The following is a 17648-nucleotide window of genomic DNA, read 5'->3' as shown; positions in this document are numbered from 1 at the left end:
CTCAATCAATCAATTCACTCCATTGAAATTTGTGGCGATAGAACGTTGGCTCTCATCTGCTGTGCTGTGATTGGTTCCGGCGGAGTTTGAATGTTTGGCGAGGCGAGGGGTTTATAGATGGCGCGATGCTGCTGGCGAGCTGAGACGTGGCCCTTCGCGGCGAGGGAGCTGCGCTCGGCTCGGATGGTTTGAACAGGCTTGTGCCCGAGAAAGCGTGGCCTGGATACCATCCTGAAGCCGAGCTTCTGCCTTCATAGTACGTGCTTCTGCTATAAGAGGCTCTGCCCGCTGGCTGGTTCGCACGACACGTGAGAATAGGCTGAAACGGGTTCAGTACGTCGTGGGAACCCAGCCTTGTTTCCACGGGATGTATCAGCCGGGCCATCGCGTCAATCTGTGGTGTGGTTTGTTTGGGAGACCCCTGATATGAATGGAGCCGTTGTGTTTCGTGAACCGGGGTTTAGGGTGTCGTGTGAATGTGTCTCTTCCGTGGCTGCTCGCGCCTTATCGCCCTTGCCCCCGCCTGATCCGGAGAGAGAGGGCAAGGCTTATCGTTCTGCTCTTGCTTCTCAATCCCCTTGTTTCCGGTACATCTGAAAAGGCCAGGCCAACAAGGAAGAAAGACACGTGTAACTCAGATGTTTGATGCCCCTTATCAGAGCAGGAGCTTCAGCAAGGATCCAGCAACCCTCACCGCTTGCCTTCAGTAAAACAGACTAAACTACAGTCTGTAGCCCAGCATTTCATATGGAACAGTCTGTGTGGGTGGTTGGTATCTTGGCATGGTTGATGGTCAGGATCCAAGACATTGAATTAATATGAGAAACCACACTTTACAACAGATACGGATATGTGTGTTCTGTGCATGTCGCTTAAATGTGAATGCAGTTCAGTGACTGGATGCACAGAAGCCTTCAAGTGATTTCTTTATTAGATTTATATCCTGTTGTACATTTGGGAGCACAAAGCAGCACATATATCGATCGCTGTCCTATTTTTCTCCAGAATGCCAACCCTGGGAGGCTGAGGCAGAGTGACTGGCCCAAAGTGGTTTGGGCTTAGTGTGTTGTGCAAACCGAACCCCTGCAGTTCATAACATGGTTTATTCTCTAGAATATTACACAGACCCAAGCAGCTTAAACCATGATAAAGACCTGGCTTAGTTTTGGGCATGAATTAAGCCACAGTTTCTGGGTATATGTGCATTAGATGCTATCTGGAATTTGGTAGAACTTATTATTCTATGGGCAATATTTTCATTTTTTAAATTTAATTTTGTAGTCTTGTTAGAGGCCATAAATCAAAGTCCTCAGTGTGGTGCACAGGACTAGGAGTCTCAAGAACTAAAATACAGTGTTTATAGTAGACTATAGAATATGTAAAAGCGTCATTGAGTAAGACTTAAGCTATACTGAATTATGAGAATCTGGATGTTCATAAATCTGTATTGGATTTGTATATAAAATCTCTCTGTATAAACATTGTAGGTAGTTCCTTGATACATGTTGCCCTCCTCAAACAAGAATTAAGGCTAATTATATGAATGAGGATATAGCTTAGCCTGAAATTATACGAAATGGCCAGAGTTAAGCGACGTTGCCAAAAACTGAGGTCCAAAACAAAACTCTCGTCGAAGAGGAAAAAATGTATTGAGTTTCCATGTTCATCTGTTCTTCCTTCGGAAGCTTTCCCTCCAAAGTAAGTGTTTCTGATTTTGCTTTAACATTTCTATTATTCTGTTTGCAATTTCTCACATACTTTTTTGTTAGCCCTTAAGAAACCCGCCTATTGCTTGATTGTAGCTTGTGGCTAACGTTGGCTTGCTTCCAGGGTATTTAAAAATGAACCCTATGCTTTAGCTCGATGCAGTATTTATTTCTGCTGATAGCTCTTGGCTCTAGGACACATACCCTGTTCAAAGTTCTGAAGCTTACGGAGATGAGAAACAGAGGAGGAATTAGCGTCTCCTTCCGTCAGCCGCTTTCCAATAAGAACGGAAGGCAGTTTGCAGGCATCCTGCTTGGAATCTGATGGTAGAAGTCTGGAAACTTTTTTTTTCCCGCAAAGAAAACGTTAATTTTTAGTTTGCCCTTGTCTTTCGCAGGTCTCCAGTTTCCCTCTGCAGCCAAAGGTGGCCTTTTTGTTCCTGGCTGTTAGCTTTTGGGGACATCATAGAAGCACTCAAGCACTTGCTGGCTGCAGCGGTTAGTTGGTGTTGGTGTTGCCAGAGAAAAGTTGCACAAGTAAGTTTATTTTAGACGGAGGTTGTCCTGTAGGGTGGGGAATGGTGAGCACCGTCTTGATGTCAATCCCTGAGTGTCAGTCTTTCGGACTCACTCCCAACAGGAGGCATTACAGGGATTTTAGAGCAACCTGGTTTCTTGTGAACAAGCTTGGGTATCTCCCAGCAAACTTTCTTTTGAAATTATGGTTCATCAAATGCATTTACTTTGGGGGGGAAGGAGGACAGATTCTGAAGGTTGTTTGGAAAGAAAACGATGCTTACATTTGAGCCATTTCCTTTACTTTGCGGTAGCCTCTTTTAATCCTGTGGGAAACCTCGTTCCTTTCTCTTTCCAGATTTTTCATATCCTTATAAGTGCAGCATTTCCTTCGCACACGTACCTGCAGGAGTTGAAGGAGCTCAGAGGTGAAGTCAAAAACCTGGAAAGGGACTTAGCTAAGCTGCAGTCAATTCTCCAGGTTAGTTACACCTTACTACAGTTGTAGCTACTCCAGCCCCATCATGTGTCCCTTCTCTATGATTACATAGACCAGGAAGCACTACATTTCATCTTATTTGGAACTCACCAGATGTTATTTCATGGGATTCATAAAATCCCATAAAAACTCAGAGACCTTGGCACTTTAGAGTGGCACTTTAGAGTTCAATTTCTGATAGAGGGATTGAACCCCATAAAATAACTTCTGTTTACCTACATCTGATGAGTCCCAAATAAGACAAAACCATTCATGTAGTGCCTTCTGGCGGTCTGTGTAACTGAACCACTCATAGGAAATAGAAAAATTCTCCCCCTCCAAAATAGGGGATAGAAGTCCTGTAAAACCCTATACATGGGGTCAGGATATAATGTAACATCTGTATCTCTCTGTTCTGAGGACCTAAGGGAAGGCCTGTGTATAACATTCATATGTGAAAGAAAGCATTTGCTTCCCAACTACAGGTAGTCCTGGCTTAGCAACTGCCTTGTTTAGTGACCGTTCGCAGTTATGACAGTGATGAAAAAGGAACTGTACGACCAATCCTCACATTTACGACCTTTGCGGCTCTGTAAAGCAAAGCAGAAGGAAGATCATAAGCAGTTGTGGTTTCACTTAGCAACCGCTTCACTTAAGGACCAACTTGCCAGTCCCAATTGTGGTCACTAAATAAGGACTACCTCTAATGTAGATTTCTGTTTCCCCCTTAAAGCTACACCATTAATACCAAAGCTGGTTTTTCTTCTTTTGGGGAATAGCGATTTGGGGAAAAAATCCTTATGGTGCAACAAACACAACTCATGCTGCCAACAGAGCAAATCAGAGAGACAGTTGCTCTCTTTTTCATCTCCGGGAAGAGTTCAGAACAGCCTTTTGTCTGAAAAATCCCCACTGTTGTGTCCTCAGCATCTTTCCTGGCTGAGGAAAGAGGCTGTACTACAGAAAAACAGCAAAGTGCAAGAACTCAGGAGCCTTGGAGCGGGGGGCAGGGGACTTTATCCACTGGAGTCTAGATCAAATGTCCCCCCACAACTTATTTGCCCTGGAATGATATTTTCTCCCAATGCAAAGCATAATGTGTGCATAGAATGGAACTATTAATATCCCAGGCCCTGTTTTATTGGCCTTAGGAAAAAGCCCATTTCCCACGGAAGCCAATTGAAAGATACTCCCCAATGCAGAATTCAGGTGTCGGTGGGATGGGAAGGTAAGAACACCCCCTTCCCTAAGTGGTAGTCTGAATTGTTTGCATCCGGCTCGGTCTGGGAGGTGGCTCCAACCATTGTGACTTGTGTAACATGGTGGATGGTTGGGGTAGGTGAGCTTTTTGACAGGTAAGAGCTGAAACTTAAAGGTCCCCTACCAGGTGGAACTTAAAGCAAAGCGAATAGGCCTGCTATGTGTTTGGACTGGCCAAAATTTCCCTGAGCTGTTATGAAGGATCTTTATTTTAGAATATGTATGTATGTTGTAGTAGCATTCCATCAATTCTTGGAGAAGTCCCAGGGCCTGAATGAGGAACTAGAGATGTGGAACGTCAAGGCCAAAGTGGTCCCAGTGGTGGTAAAAGCACTCGGGGCCGTGACTCCTCAGCTGGGAGAGGGGCTCCAGCAGATCCCAGGAACAACATCAGAGCTCTCTGTCCAGAAGAGTGCAGGGCTAGGAACAGCTAAGATATTGCGTAGGGCCCTCAAACTCCCAGGCCTCTGGTAGAGGACCCCAGATTGAGGAAGACACAGGCCACCCATCGGGGTAAGAGGGGATTAAATATGTTAAGCTTATCTTAACCCTTCCCTACAATGTTTGTGTTTTTCTATCTAAACCTATGCAGCATTATCCAAAATGATAGAGGTAAGCAAGGCCATCTTGCAAGAGTACCTGGGATTGTGTTGAGCCCGGTGACCCTTGACAAAGCTGACAGCCTCCTTTGTTGGGTGAATTCAGCCCTCTGGAAATTAGACCATTGTCCACCATGGTTGATTCACACAGCCAGAGGGGATATGACGAGGTGGCTTTGGGAGGTGTTGAATACATCACAGTCCTACTGCAAGCCTTGAAAAAAGGCAGTGGTGCGATCTCCTCCTCAAAATGCCACTCCTTGGCCTGGTCATCTTAGAAAACTATCAGCCAGTTTCTTCATAAGGTGGTTGAGAAGGTGGTGGAGCTTCAACAGCAAAGATCCTGGATGGGATGGATGGATGGCTTGGGCTTCAGCGTAGACATGGGACGGAGTCTACATTGGTCCCTCTTGTGGAGGACCTGCAATGATGCTCGAAGTCTGGTTAAATCTCTCAACTGTGTTCGCTGCCATCAGTCATGGTATCCTTTTGGACTGTCTTCACGGCTTTGGGATCAGAGACATCGTTCTGCAGAGGTTCCACTCCTTCTCAAGTGGGCACTTATGTAATTTAATGCGCTGCTGGCCGCATAGATTTGCAAGGAGTAGAGGGCGTACCAATCTGAGTAAATAAATAAAACTAGCCCTTTGATTTTGAGCAGTTTGGCGGTACTTGCTCAAGAAGAGGTTTGGGATCAACCCAGCTTATGATAAAGCACTGTGTGAAGCTGACTAGTGTGGCTCTTTCAACAAGCCATGGTTCAAAGAAACTGAGTTAGTGCCATGCATGAACCCAGACAGTGAATTGTTAAATGGGTGACTTAGATCTGCTGGATCGGATCTGAAGGTTAAGGAATAGCTGAGCTGCTATTCTGGTTGAATTGAGATGGTGGGTTGCCTTGGGGTGTGATTTTTCCTCCGTGCTTCAACTAAATCATTTTCTCTCTAACAGAAGGGAGGCACTGGGGCTTCTGCAGACAACTCGTCTTGCCAGATCTCTCCGAATGTATTGTCAGCTTCTCCCACAGAGACACAACACAGCCCCACAGGACCTGTACCTTTGCCTTTGCAAAAGCGAGAGGTTCCCCCACCTCCTCCTCCTCCACCTCCTCCACCACCACCACCGGCACCAACATCACTTTGTTTCAAAAGAGGTGATGCAAAGGTAAGAAGGAAGTGAAAGCCTACCAGGGAGAAACTTTTGATTACAGTGAGCTTCTTTTTAAAAGGAAAGGCCTGGTGGCGCTTGAAGGTCTAACCTGCACAAGGTCTCATGGACTATAATCCAATTCATGAGATGCACAAAGTACAGGTCGTCCTCACTTAACGACCATTTGTTCAGCAACCATTTGAAGTTACAGCGGCGCTAAACAAATGGTACTATGCCCAGACCCTGAAGTTACGGCTATTGCAGCACCCCCACAGTCATGTCATCAACATCGGGGTGCTTGGCAGCCCGCCTGCACTTATAACTGCAGGGTTCCTTCAACTCCTTCCCCCACCTATCTCCCCCCCCCAATCTCTGCCCTTTTGGCTGCCCTGCACAGTGGCATTCCTTGGCGGCAGCGGCACCAAGGCTGAAGGAGAGTCCTGGAGCCTTCAGCGGTCTCAGCCGGCCGCCACCACCTGTGGGGCCTCTGCTTCAGCCCCAATGCCACCGCCAAGGAGTACTGCTTCAAGCCCCGCCCCGCGGCCAGCACCGCACCACAGCACAAAGCCTCTGCCACCCTGTGGTCCACAGGCCCTGCCGCACCCAGCTGACCTTCTCTGTCTTCCTCCTGCTGCTGGTGAGGTGCGCCCAGCCTGGCTCTGTGTGAGGCAGCTGCTGGCCATGCTGGTCCACTCACACCATTCTCCAAATCGTGCACACCATTCTTGCGATGCTTCAGAAACTTGAGAAGCTTTCTGAAAGCTTTCCGAAGCATCATGAGAATGGCACACGCAATTTGGGTGTGGCAAGGCCTGCAGAGTGCAGGGCAGCAGGGGTTTTGTGCTGGGGTGGCTAGCAGCAGCATGGAGCTTGAGATGGCACTCCTTGGCAGCCCTGGGGTTGCTGAAGGCTCTGGGCCTCTACTTCAGCCCTGCTACTGCCAAGGAGTGCCACGCTGTAGGATGGCCACGAGGGCAGAGATGGGGGGAGATAGGCAGGTGGGGGGAGTTGGAGAAGAGGCAGAGGAAGCAGGCACCTTACCTTACTGAGGCTCGGGGGAATGGCTTGGATCAGGGTGGGTCCTTGCATAACAACTGATGGGATTCGGTTAATGACGGCAAAGGGACTGCCAGGATCACCATCGCTAAGCAATGTGGTCACGTGACATCACGCTTTACAACCGCATTGCTTAGTGACAGAAATTCCGGACTACCTGTATTATATTGAATGTCTTCCTGTCTTGTCTCAATATCTATTGTTGTATTCCCTGCTTTTACTGTATTACAGGTAGTCCTCAATCTACAACCATTCGGTCAGCGACCATTCCAAGTTACGATGGTGCTGAATGAATGGTGGTTATGACCGGTCCTCGGAGTTCCGGCTGTCCCAGCAGCCTTGTGGTCATGTGATCGCAATCTGGGAGCTTAGCAACCTGTTCACACTTACGACCAGTTGCTAAGCGCCCCGCGATCATGTGATCACTGTTTGCAACCTTCCCTGCCGGCTTCCCCAGAAAGTCCAGGCAGGAAAGGTTGCAAGTTGCTGGGGTAAGCCTCCCCCACCCACACACCCTCCCCCAACCCCTCTGTGCTTGTACCACGCCAGCCACTCATGGACCCTCCCCATGCTGCACCTCTTGCACACTCTCACACACCCGACCTGTGCCGTACTTCTCATGCATCCACTCAGACCTTTCCCAACCCGTGCAATGCCTCTCTTGCACCCTCTGGTGTCCCTTTGCACCGTCCCTGACTCAACCCATACCATGTCTGTCACACAACCCTCCGACCCACCCCCTCGCTCCCTCCCTCCCTCCCTCCCCCACCCAGCAGCAGCCACTTACCTGCCTGCAGGCCTGGGGCTTGCAACTTCCTGCCGGCTTCCCCACTGACTTTGGCTGTGGGAAGCCAGCAGGAAACTGCCTCGCCTAATGACTGTGGGATTCGATTAACGACGGCAACCAGGACTGCAGGGATTGCTGTCACTAAGCAATGCAGTCGTGCTTTAAGTCGAGCACTGCCTGTATCTCTTTCCTACTCTGGGGAAACCATAAATACCTTGGGGAGAGCTATTGATGTGTCTTTCAGGATTGTAAGCAATATGGCAGGCTGCCTGTTCCCCTTTTTATTTCTCGCTCCATCGCTACACACGAGGCACTCCTGGTACTTTCCCAGCTCCAGTAGACTCCTTAATGGCTTCCAGTAGCAACAAGCTGAGCGTGCACTGGCCAGGACATGTTTACAAGGAAATGAGCCAAGGAGATCCCACGGGACTCAGCTGGCAATCTATTGGAAACATACAAGTTCCAATAGCAGCCCAACGAGATGGTGGATTTCTGCCGATAGAAGGCAACTGTGGAGGTAATCTTCTGCCCAAATGCGAGATGGGCCTTCAGTAACCCTGAATGGATGGACCTCTAGGCTTCTTGCCCACCACTTCCTAAGACTATCTTTTTCCACGGTCAAGCAGCTCATATCGTTAGGAAGCTCTGTGTGAAGTTTAGCATTGTTTCCCTGCAATTTCCATCCCTTGCTTCCACTCTTGTTAGAGTCTCTCTTAAGTAAGAGAGAACGGGTCTGGCCCGTCTTTCAGAAGGCTTCTTGAGAGCTTACAAGCAGAATGCAAAACTTGGTAGCTCCTTCTGGGTTCTCCTACTCCCTTACATAGGAGTAAACAACTTGCAAGGAAGGGTACTGCACTGAGCTATTCTGCTCCATGGCTGTCCATGTGTCTCACATAACTTGGCTGGTCTTTTTTTTTTTTTTTTTCAAATGATCAATCCTGCTGCAATTACAAACTCTTGTGCTCACTTCTAGAAGTTCTTGTGATGACTTGTAGGAGAAACAGTATCCCTTTGGGTGTTGCTGAACCAACCCCCCCGTGGTCCCAGCCAACCTGGGAGCTATAGAAATCCACTCTCAGATTTCAAAGTTGTGACGGAAACAGAGATGAGCATTGGAAGAAGCATTTAAAACCGTCAAATCCAACCCTTTGCTCAATGCAGCAAATCAAAACAGCCCCCACCAAATCCCTAATAAATGTTTATTTTCAGTCTTGAGAGAGTCATGGATTCTGATCTTTCTTCTCCATCCATTTTCTTCCTCGAATTTAGGCTGTCCCATTAAAGAAGGACATGCCCCTGCAAATAACAGCCCAGGATCTTCTAAATGTGAAACTGAAGAAGACTCACAGCGAGCCAGCGATGGACAAGGTAGTCCTAAAGCCAGGTGTTTGGGCATGCTTGCAGCTTAGATAAAATGCTTTCTAAATGACTTATGAACAGTGGGCTCGGCTTCAGAGCATCCTTCCAGTCCCTGTGTGAACAAAAGTATGCTACGTTGGGTGTAATGACTGTTAAAGCTAGACCGTGTGGGTCAGTTGCAATAGGCACCTTCCACCCCACATCTTCTATCGGAAAGATTTCTTTTTAGCAAAGGCTGGCTTAGTAACATTGGGGATTTGTCGAGAAGAGCCACATTAGGCTATGCCACAAAATAAACAAAGTATTGGGGTAACCCTTTCAAGGCTAACCACCTTTATTAGCAACAGCTCACAAAATCTTTTGCTCTCGTAAAGGTAGGTAGTCTTGAAAACATAACCCAACTCCACGTCTACTTTAGTAAAATTGGATACTAGCCTCACACACATGAGTCCGGTTGCTCAGCTGGTAGATAGTCTGTTTCCTAATCCGAAAAATATTTTTATTTATTTATTTATTTGAATTCATTAGCTGCCCTACTCCAACAGACTCCGATCCAAAAAACAAGTCTTTTCAACGCTCATTCCAGGAAGAATTTATGTTTTGTGTCCCCATTTTTGGGGTAGACTAACATAGTCACCTTTTTCAGGTTTTTTTCTTCGTTCTTTGAGGTTATAAAATATTGCATTTATGTTAAGGAACAGGGTTTCTCCAAAATAATTTGCCTTTTAAAGTGGGAAGGTTGTTTTAGATTTGTTAAAACTAAAGATGGCAGCAGATTTTTTTTTTCCCTCTCAAATCGTTTTTGGGCAAGCAGAGAGGGAGGGTTATTTTTCAGTGTCCTTTATCTTTGACGAAATGCATTAATAACGGGCCTAGATGACATGTGAGGAAACGTTAATGCCTCTAGACAAAACTGGAAAAAAAAAATCTAGCAGAATCAGAATAGAAAACTAATTGGGAAAATTCCACAAACGCTGCTTTGCTTCTTTGATCATGAGGATTTTGCTGTCACTGAATAAACAAATAGCGTGAGGATATATCGCAGTGTTTCTCAAAGCTGGCAATTTTAAGATGTGTGGTCTTCAACTCCCAGCTGGCTGGGGAATTCTGGGAGTTGAAGTCCACACATCTTAAAATTGCCAGCTTTGAGAAACGCTGGTACAGTATATTGTTTTAAGCACTTTTTCACTGGTGTGTCAAAATCAAAACCTTCATTACAGCCTTTAGGCCAGAGAACACTACAATACAACTACATAAACCTATAATTATTAATAAGGCTAAAAAGTAGACATAAAGTACAATGAAATTACCTAAAATAAATTAGTACAGTAACCGTAATACAGATAATCACCAACATTTGTACTAATCTTCTGTCGTAAGGTCGGACAGATAGTGACCTAGAAGATATCACAGTCCTGGTCAGATAGCAGAAGTGGCAGATAAGTGTTGCGCTCTTTAAAATGGGAGAGATATGGGTCTTCCAAGATTCTCTGTAGAGAGAGCAGCAAAGGAGCATAAACGCTGCGGAAGAGGAATGCTTTATACTGACCCCAAGGCCTGTGGAGGGCAGCGCATCTAACCTGACCCAGGTGGAGGCCCGGCGAAATTTCCAAATTAAGAATCGTGTTTCAGTGGGCAGAGAGTACAGTCTCGATTTGCTGGAGCTTCTTTGACAAAGATGCTAGGGTACCATTTTTGTTCTTCCCATTTCAGAAAAGGTCACCATCCCAGCGGCGCAAGGCATTAATTACCCTCAAGGATCTGCAGAGCATCCGTCTCCAGTCCAAGGCCCCCCAACCCCTTCCTCGCGTTACAAATCTTTTCAAGTAAGAAGCTTGCCCTGATGTGAATTTTTTTGGGGGGGATACAGCTTTCTGTTTCAGTGCTTAAGTCGGGCCATTTATTTATTTATTTATTTATACAATTTCGATAGCCGCCCATCTCGATCCAAGTGACTCTGGGCGGCGAATAATTTAGCGATTTTAATGTTAATGTCTGCCCTTTTTTTCCCCCTCCTTTAGCACTCCCAGCAAAGATGGTTTAGATTTCCGAAAACACTTGAAAAAAGTTGCTATTAAGAGGTAAGAACTCCGTTTTAGCATTTTCCTATATAGTTTGGGGGTGGGAGAGGCTTCCAGCTTGCCTGAAGAGATGAATGGCAAGTAGGAAATTATCCAAAGATGTATACTATTATTATTATTATTATTATTATTATTATTATTATTATTATTATTATTATTTATTAAATTTCTCCCCCACCAATCTCCCCCCAATTTAATGTCTTTAAATTTAATATAAAGATTTAATGTCTTTAAATTTTTATAAGAAAACAATTTTAATTAAAAAAAGATTTCTTAAAATTAAAAGTATAAACTAAAAATACAGACTAAGAAAGAAAAAAAAAACCCCCTATCTTATATTTTATACTTATCAGTAGTCACTGGTTTACCAATGAATTCACTACTATCATATGAACAATACAGGGTATTATAGTAAGATATTACAGAATCTCTGCCATAACACATATTGCTACATCCTTTGATTAGTAGAAAATAATCGCCTTTTCCCAAAAAAATAGATCACACATATCCAACAACCATTCCTTGACATCTGGAATAATATGTTTTCAATTTCTTAATAGAATTCTTTTTGCCCACCCCCTCTAAAGACTTATAGGTAGTAACAAATTGGGGAAGACAGGTTTAAGACTACTGATGGAGCACTCTTTTCCTTTTTTAACCAGGAGTCCCGGGGGAACCCCAATGAATAACAAAGAAAATATTGAGACTGGTACAGGACTGACCCCAATCATGACTCAGGCTCTCCGGCGTAAATTTCAGGCAAGGCCACCAAGGAACATGTATTGCTAAAACTGCTCATGTTGCTTTCCGAGTAAAATGGATAAATCTGTGCGCAAAATGTTTTAGGCTCTGAACAGCCCTGCTTAGAATTTTCCACTGAAATGTTCTGAATGGATTGTGTGCTGGTAGAGCAAGCATGAAATATTCAAGCATCTGTTATAGCAGTGTTCCTCAACCTTGGCCACTTGAAGGTGTCTGGACTTCAACTCCCAGAATTCCCCAGCCAGCATGGCTGGCTGGAGAATTCTGGGAGTTGAAGTTCAGACAACTTCAAGTGGCCAAGGTTGAGGAACACTGCATTATAGGAAGCAATGGTCATTTGAAAAATGCCTTTACTCCTTGGTTTTTTAATTTTAGTTCAAAAAAAGGAAGCGGGGTGGTAGTTTAAGCAGAGTTAGCCTACAGAATTATTAAATTAATAATTAATTTAATTAATTAATTAATTAAACCTACAGAAATATTGGGTAAACAGAAAATATTTTTCATTATATGATTGTGTAGGTATGCTATAAAAACAACCTTGCTTCCATTTTTTGCTCTGGTAATTGTTAACTTTTTTTTTTTAATGACATTTTATTTATTTCATTTTTTTTTTTTTTTGCCAATTTCTCTGTAAATTGGGTGGTGGGTGGCATTCAGCATCGAACTGTTTTCCATCTACTCTTGTGGCCCTAGGGCAGAAATGAGGGAGCAAGGGCAGAGGTGGCCATAGGAGCTGATGCTTTTGTCAGAACTTTCACCACCTTTGCTATAGGCAGTGCTCACTTACCGATTGCCACATGTCACGACAGTTCAAAATTACGGCGGTTGAAAAAAGACAACTTTGCGACCAGTCCTCGCATTTATGACTGTTGCAGAATCCCGTGGTCGCATGATCACCATTTGGGCGCTTTGCAACTGGCTTGCAACAAGCAAAGTTAATGGAGAAGGCAGAAATAAAATCGTAAGTCGCGGTCATGTGATTTTTTGCTCAGCAACTGCACCACTTTGCTTAACAATTGAAGGGGAAGTAAGGTCATAAGCCTGTCGCAGTCATGTGATTTTCCGCTTAGCAACCAAGTTGCCAGTCCCAATTCTGGTCACTAAGCGAGGACTACCTGTATCTTCTTGCTACATTGGCTTTAAGAAAATAAGCAAGTCATCTGAAAGTCAGGAGCTTGTACCATTAGAGATTTCTGTTCAGAAGGGGACAGTTGTACATAGTCCAACTGGAAGCTTTTTCATTTTTTAACAGTTGGCTCACCCGAAGAGTCCGTCTCCTTCATGGTTACCTACAAGAAACAGCTTTGAAGAGCAAAGCTAGAATAACATCTGGTGATGTCCACAAAAGTCTACAATGGATACCACCACTGTTTGAGGGAAAGCATGGACAGAGAAGCAAGGATTGGCTTGGCGAAGCTTTTCACATGGCAGAATGTGCCTCTTTCCCTCCCTCCAGCTTTTTTTAATATTCTGTAACAATGTATTGCTGAAAAACACTTATACTTATCCAGACATTACCTTCTCATCCAACTGGGCATTCTGAACGTTCTTTAATGAGGGTTCTTTGACCTGGAAGCTTTGCATTTTACCTAACTTTCAGCTGCTCTTTAAAAAAGTTCACGCACCCCCTCTCAATATATTTGCAAAAGAAGATGTTTTTTGAGATGACATATGTTGACCTGAAGGAATAGTACTGCTTTTCCAGGACTTAGAATTATATTTATTCTTGTGTTGTTGTGTTTTTAACTCATCTGTGTACACACAGAGATCTGTATAAATTCTCCATAGCAGATGGCAGCTTTCGTACCATCTCTTAGAAGATAGAGGGAAAAAATATGGGACATCTAAGCATGAAGAACCAATGTAGAGTTACCTTGCACTCAGGGTTGTCCTTCTGTTCCTGAGGTCTCAATGGATGTTGAATGCTTCTACATCCAATCTTGGAGAGAGTTTGTGAGGGGCGAGGAGAGAGTTAATCTGGTCTTGAATTTCCCTGTAATAGGTCAAAAGGCACCTTGCATGATTACATGGTGGATTGTTACATAGAGAACATCTTTGTAAGGCTCTGGTTGAAGGTGTTGTGATAGACCCACCGTGGCTCATAAGATACAGTACATCTCACTTCTCTGTTCAGCTTGGGGTCTGAAGCACCAAATAACTGTAGGCAAAGTTGATGGCAGAAAAGAATAAAATCTCAGCCGTATAGAACAAGCAACAGCTGCTTGTAATTGGGTCTCAATCTGCTCTAGCGCCATTTAAAACTTGCAACGGAAGCAACCTTTAGCTGATAACGCCCAGAAGATCATTCTTAGTGCACAATGTTTACTGGGGTAAAGTGCAAACCGCAAACTTTTCAGGGGTGCTGAATTATGGTTCCTATCATGGCTGGCTGGAGGATGGGAGAGGTTTTGATCCACTCTATCTGGAAACCAGGATGTCCACTGAGAGCACCAGAGGGAATGTGGCATGTTTACACTCTGTATTTTGTTTTAGCTCATTTGCTTGCTATTTAGGCAAAAGGCCTTTGCCTCTGTAACTTACCTATTTGCATATTTTGAAACAATTAGCTTCTGTACCTACCTGTAGTACATTTTGGAATAAGTGGCATTATGAAAACTTGAAACCAGCGTTGTACAACAGTATGGATTTGATGAACTAAAAGAAATGTGGAATTCTGCCAGCGGACTCTTTATTTTGAGCAGAAAGGCTTCCAGAGGGTATCTGTGCTGAAAAAATTCAAATGATCACAGATGTCAGCAAAGAGATATAGTAAATTCCAACCCTGAGGTCACCCAGTTTTTTTTAGCCCAGATCTGTTAGCCCCAGATCTGTTCTGGGATAAAGTGGAAGGGCCATTGAGTAATATCAGTGGGTCTAATTCTCAAATAAATGCTTACACTGTATTGCAGGAGTGGGGAATTTGAGACCTTCCAAACATTGAATGTCAATAGTCTTGGGGAGGATGGCAAAGTATGCTGGGAGTTGTAGTCAGTCGCATAGAGAAGGTTGGGTTCTTCACCCCTGCTATGCAGCTTGAAATCCTATGTTCCCCAACCTTGGCAACTTCCAGATATGTGAACTTTGAGAATCTTCAGCAATGGCTATGCTAGCTGGCGGATTCTGGGAATTGGACTCCACATCTGGAAGTTGCCGTGGTTGGGGAACAGTGGTTCTGCCAGATACAAGAAAATTTCCAGAGCGGTAGTTATGTTATTTTTCTACAGCAAAACAATATCGTTTTCAGGCCTCATAAAAACCATCGAAGCCTGTTACGGAATTCTCTCTTTCATCGGCTGCATGGAATCCTAAGAAAGAGCGAACGATAAGACATTGCTCTTGAGAGAGGTAGAAAATGATAAAATGTGAGAATTGTCCAAAAGGGTCTTTAACAACGTGATACAAAGGCATTTTTGCCCTCGTTTTCCTGCTTCATGGGAGTCAACAGCTTTCTTTAATCTGCGAGAAAAGGTGTTAGACTGAATTCCAGCTCCCACCGTTTTGCAGGAGAATCGCTTTCTGCCATTTCTTGTCCAGGGATCACAGTCTTGAGGTCTGTGTCAGAGAAGCCTGCTTGGAAATAGTTCCTCGCTGGTTTTTGAAAAGTGCCCTTTCTCATGTCAACTTGGTGCTGATTTATTTATTTTATTTTATTTTATTTAAAAGATTTACAGGGATGCCCATCTTACACCTTAACAGACTAATAACAATCAAGCTCATATAATGTAAGAATTACAAACACACACACAAAAACCATCACACTCTAATCAAGTACCACAATGACCTTGTACCAACTGCACCCGTGCTGGGCCCCACTCCTACTGTGGACCAGCAGCTGGGGACAAGCTGTCAGGTTTAGCCCAAAGAACTCCAAGAGACAATGCAAATTCAGTTCTGCTGTGTTTATTAGCTACAACCTCTAGACAGAAATCTCCCCAGACTGAAATCTAGCTCCCAAGCCAGCCAGCCACAACACCGTGAATTCATCAGGGAGGTGCCAGCCTCATCCTCTTGAACTTCCCACACTCCTCCTTCCGGTGAACTAAGAACACGCTTATCTCCCTGAGCCTGGCCTTCATAATTCCATTCCATCACACAAGCCAAGTCCTCCCAGCCTTCTGTTAGGAGGCTCAGGGCCCTCCAGATCTCGGAGGGGAGCGTCTCCCATGGGGGCACGTGTCATGATAGAGAAAGCATGCCTTTTATGTCCTACCAGATAAATTGCTTGATGGAGGGAATCTGGAGGATGCCCTGAGATCTGAAGGGACGGGCAGGGTCCTGTACACAGGATGGTTCTGAAACTGTGGGTTGCAGCCCCCAGAGGGTCACAAGGAACATGGGAGGGGGGTTGCAGGCAGGCGCGGGCAAATGGGAACACCATCAAAACTAACTTGCTTTGTCCAGACAAGCGTGTAGTGCAAAACCCACAGCTTGGTCTGAGAAATGGATTTCAACCCCTGGGTCTCACCATCTCTCAAAACCATCCATTAGCCCAAAGCAAATTTAATGTATTTATTAGTTATAGGGGAAGGGCAAAGTCATATTTCAGTGGATGTGGTACTTTGGCCCTAGTATAGAGAATGGGTAGTATGCTAAAAGGAAGAAAACAGCCCGATGTGGAGGCGATAGTGCAAACCGCATTTCACATGTGAGTAGAACTGTCTTATACATATATGCATCACTGTCAATGTACAACTGCTATTACTTCTGAGTGAAATTTGAAGTTGTCCTGTTCTTTCCTTTATTATCCTTGTTACTATCCCTTCTGTCAAGAATAATAGTACAATTTATCTGACATGCATATATCCAGAATAAATAGTCTTAACCTGACATTAAAGAAGCAATGTGCAGAGAGCAAAGATTTATTACTGTAGATTAGATTCATACATGAATGTATTTTAAATCCTGTTTGATAGCTGGAAATGCAAAGGATCTGCAAGCTCCAGTAGTAAAAGTCAAGGAGCACAGTGAAAAAATGGGACTAAAATTATATACAAAGAAGACCAAACTAATGACAACAGGTAGAACAAACACCCTGAGATTTGGCAATGAGGGTACCGAAGTGATGGTCAGCTTTGGGTTTTTAGGATGCTCAACAGTAAAGGAACCAGCAGGCAAGAGTCATAAGTCGTAAGCTGCAGATTAGTCCTTGGTCCAGCAGCCATGAAGAGCATTGATGTCTTTGAACTTTGGCGCTGGAGAATATTCCTGAGAAAACCATGGACAGCCCAAAAGGTGAACAGATGGATCGTTGAACGAATCAATCCAAAGTTCTCCCTTGAGGCACAAATGACAAGGCTCAAGTTACCCTACTTTGGACACATTATGGGAAGACCTAGTTCTCTGGAGAAGTCCTCAAGGGTGGAAGGAAAAAGAAGACGAGGGTGAGCAGTAACAAGGGGGATGGACTCAATGACGGTGGCGACGGGTCCTCTGTTGGAAGATTTGAGGGACCAAGTTGGGGACTGATCCCCCTGGAGAGAATCTATCCAGGTGGTCGCTAAGGGTCTTCATCAACTTGATGGAACATAATTTTAAAAAAATCCAAATCCTGGTGCAATTGTATGCCCATTTACCCGGGTGACTATTTCCAGTACTTTTCTAAGCCTTTATTTTATGCCTTTTTAATGCTTTTAACCTAAGTCGTCAAACAGCAGCCCAGCGGACCAGTTGCCCAACGCGCTGCATTCATCGGCCGGCAGCGAGAAGGGCAGCGTGGAGTTCAATGAGCTTCGTGGAGCCGAATGCGCATGAGCGATAAAATAATATGCTTCCCCCCCCCCGCTTTGGTTGGTTTCAAAGATAACTGTTTAAAAAGACTCGACTCCTTCAGAGCAATCAACTTCCGAGTTGCGCTAAGCCTCAATGGAAGGAGAGGGGCAGAGAATGGCAGATTTT

At 44.6% G+C, this 17648-nt stretch overlaps 1 protein-coding gene across 2 annotated transcripts; it reads left to right on the top strand.

The window, feature by feature from the left end:
- Window positions 1-24: 24 nt before the first annotated feature.
- Window positions 25-14430, top strand: PRR11 (proline rich 11). Of its 2 annotated transcripts, XM_088152350.1 has the most exons (10): window positions 27-256; window positions 1488-1698; window positions 2105-2243; window positions 2581-2703; window positions 5511-5723; window positions 8821-8919; window positions 10624-10736; window positions 10932-10991; window positions 11654-11750; window positions 13006-13208. In XM_088152350.1, the coding sequence occupies exons 2-10, from the start codon at window positions 1577-1579 to the stop codon at window positions 13072-13074; spliced, it is 1035 nt and encodes a 344-aa protein (XP_088008476.1). In that variant the 5' UTR covers window positions 27-256; window positions 1488-1576; the 3' UTR covers window positions 13075-13208. The 2 variants fall into 2 exon arrangements, with proteins under 2 accessions (XP_088008475.1, XP_088008476.1); XM_088152349.1 differs by lacking the exon at window positions 11654-11750 and having other exon boundaries at window positions 25-256; window positions 13006-14430.
- Window positions 14431-17648: the final 3218 nt, after the last annotated feature.

This window comes from Python bivittatus, unplaced genomic scaffold (genome assembly GCF_059951505.1).
Source record: "Python bivittatus isolate LINGU-HERP-01145 unplaced genomic scaffold, Pbiv_v1 ctg000690_np1212, whole genome shotgun sequence".
NCBI lineage: Eukaryota > Metazoa > Chordata > Lepidosauria > Squamata > Pythonidae > Python > Python bivittatus.
Note: the sequence above shows the minus strand (reverse complement) of the source record. Positions and strands in the feature narration are given on the sequence as shown.

Excerpts from the sequence above, each read along its gene's own strand:
- PRR11 (XM_088152349.1), top strand. The coding sequence starts at position 1,577 with ATGGCCAGAGTTAAGCGACGTTGCCAAAAACTGAGGTCCAAAACAAAA. Across the intron at positions 2,704-5,510 it reads AGCTGCAGTCAATTCTCCAG|AAGGGAGGCACTGGGGCTTC; the intron begins GTTAGTTACACC and ends TCTCTCTAACAG. Across the intron at positions 5,724-8,820 it reads TCAAAAGAGGTGATGCAAAG|GCTGTCCCATTAAAGAAGGA; the intron begins GTAAGAAGGAAG and ends CCTCGAATTTAG.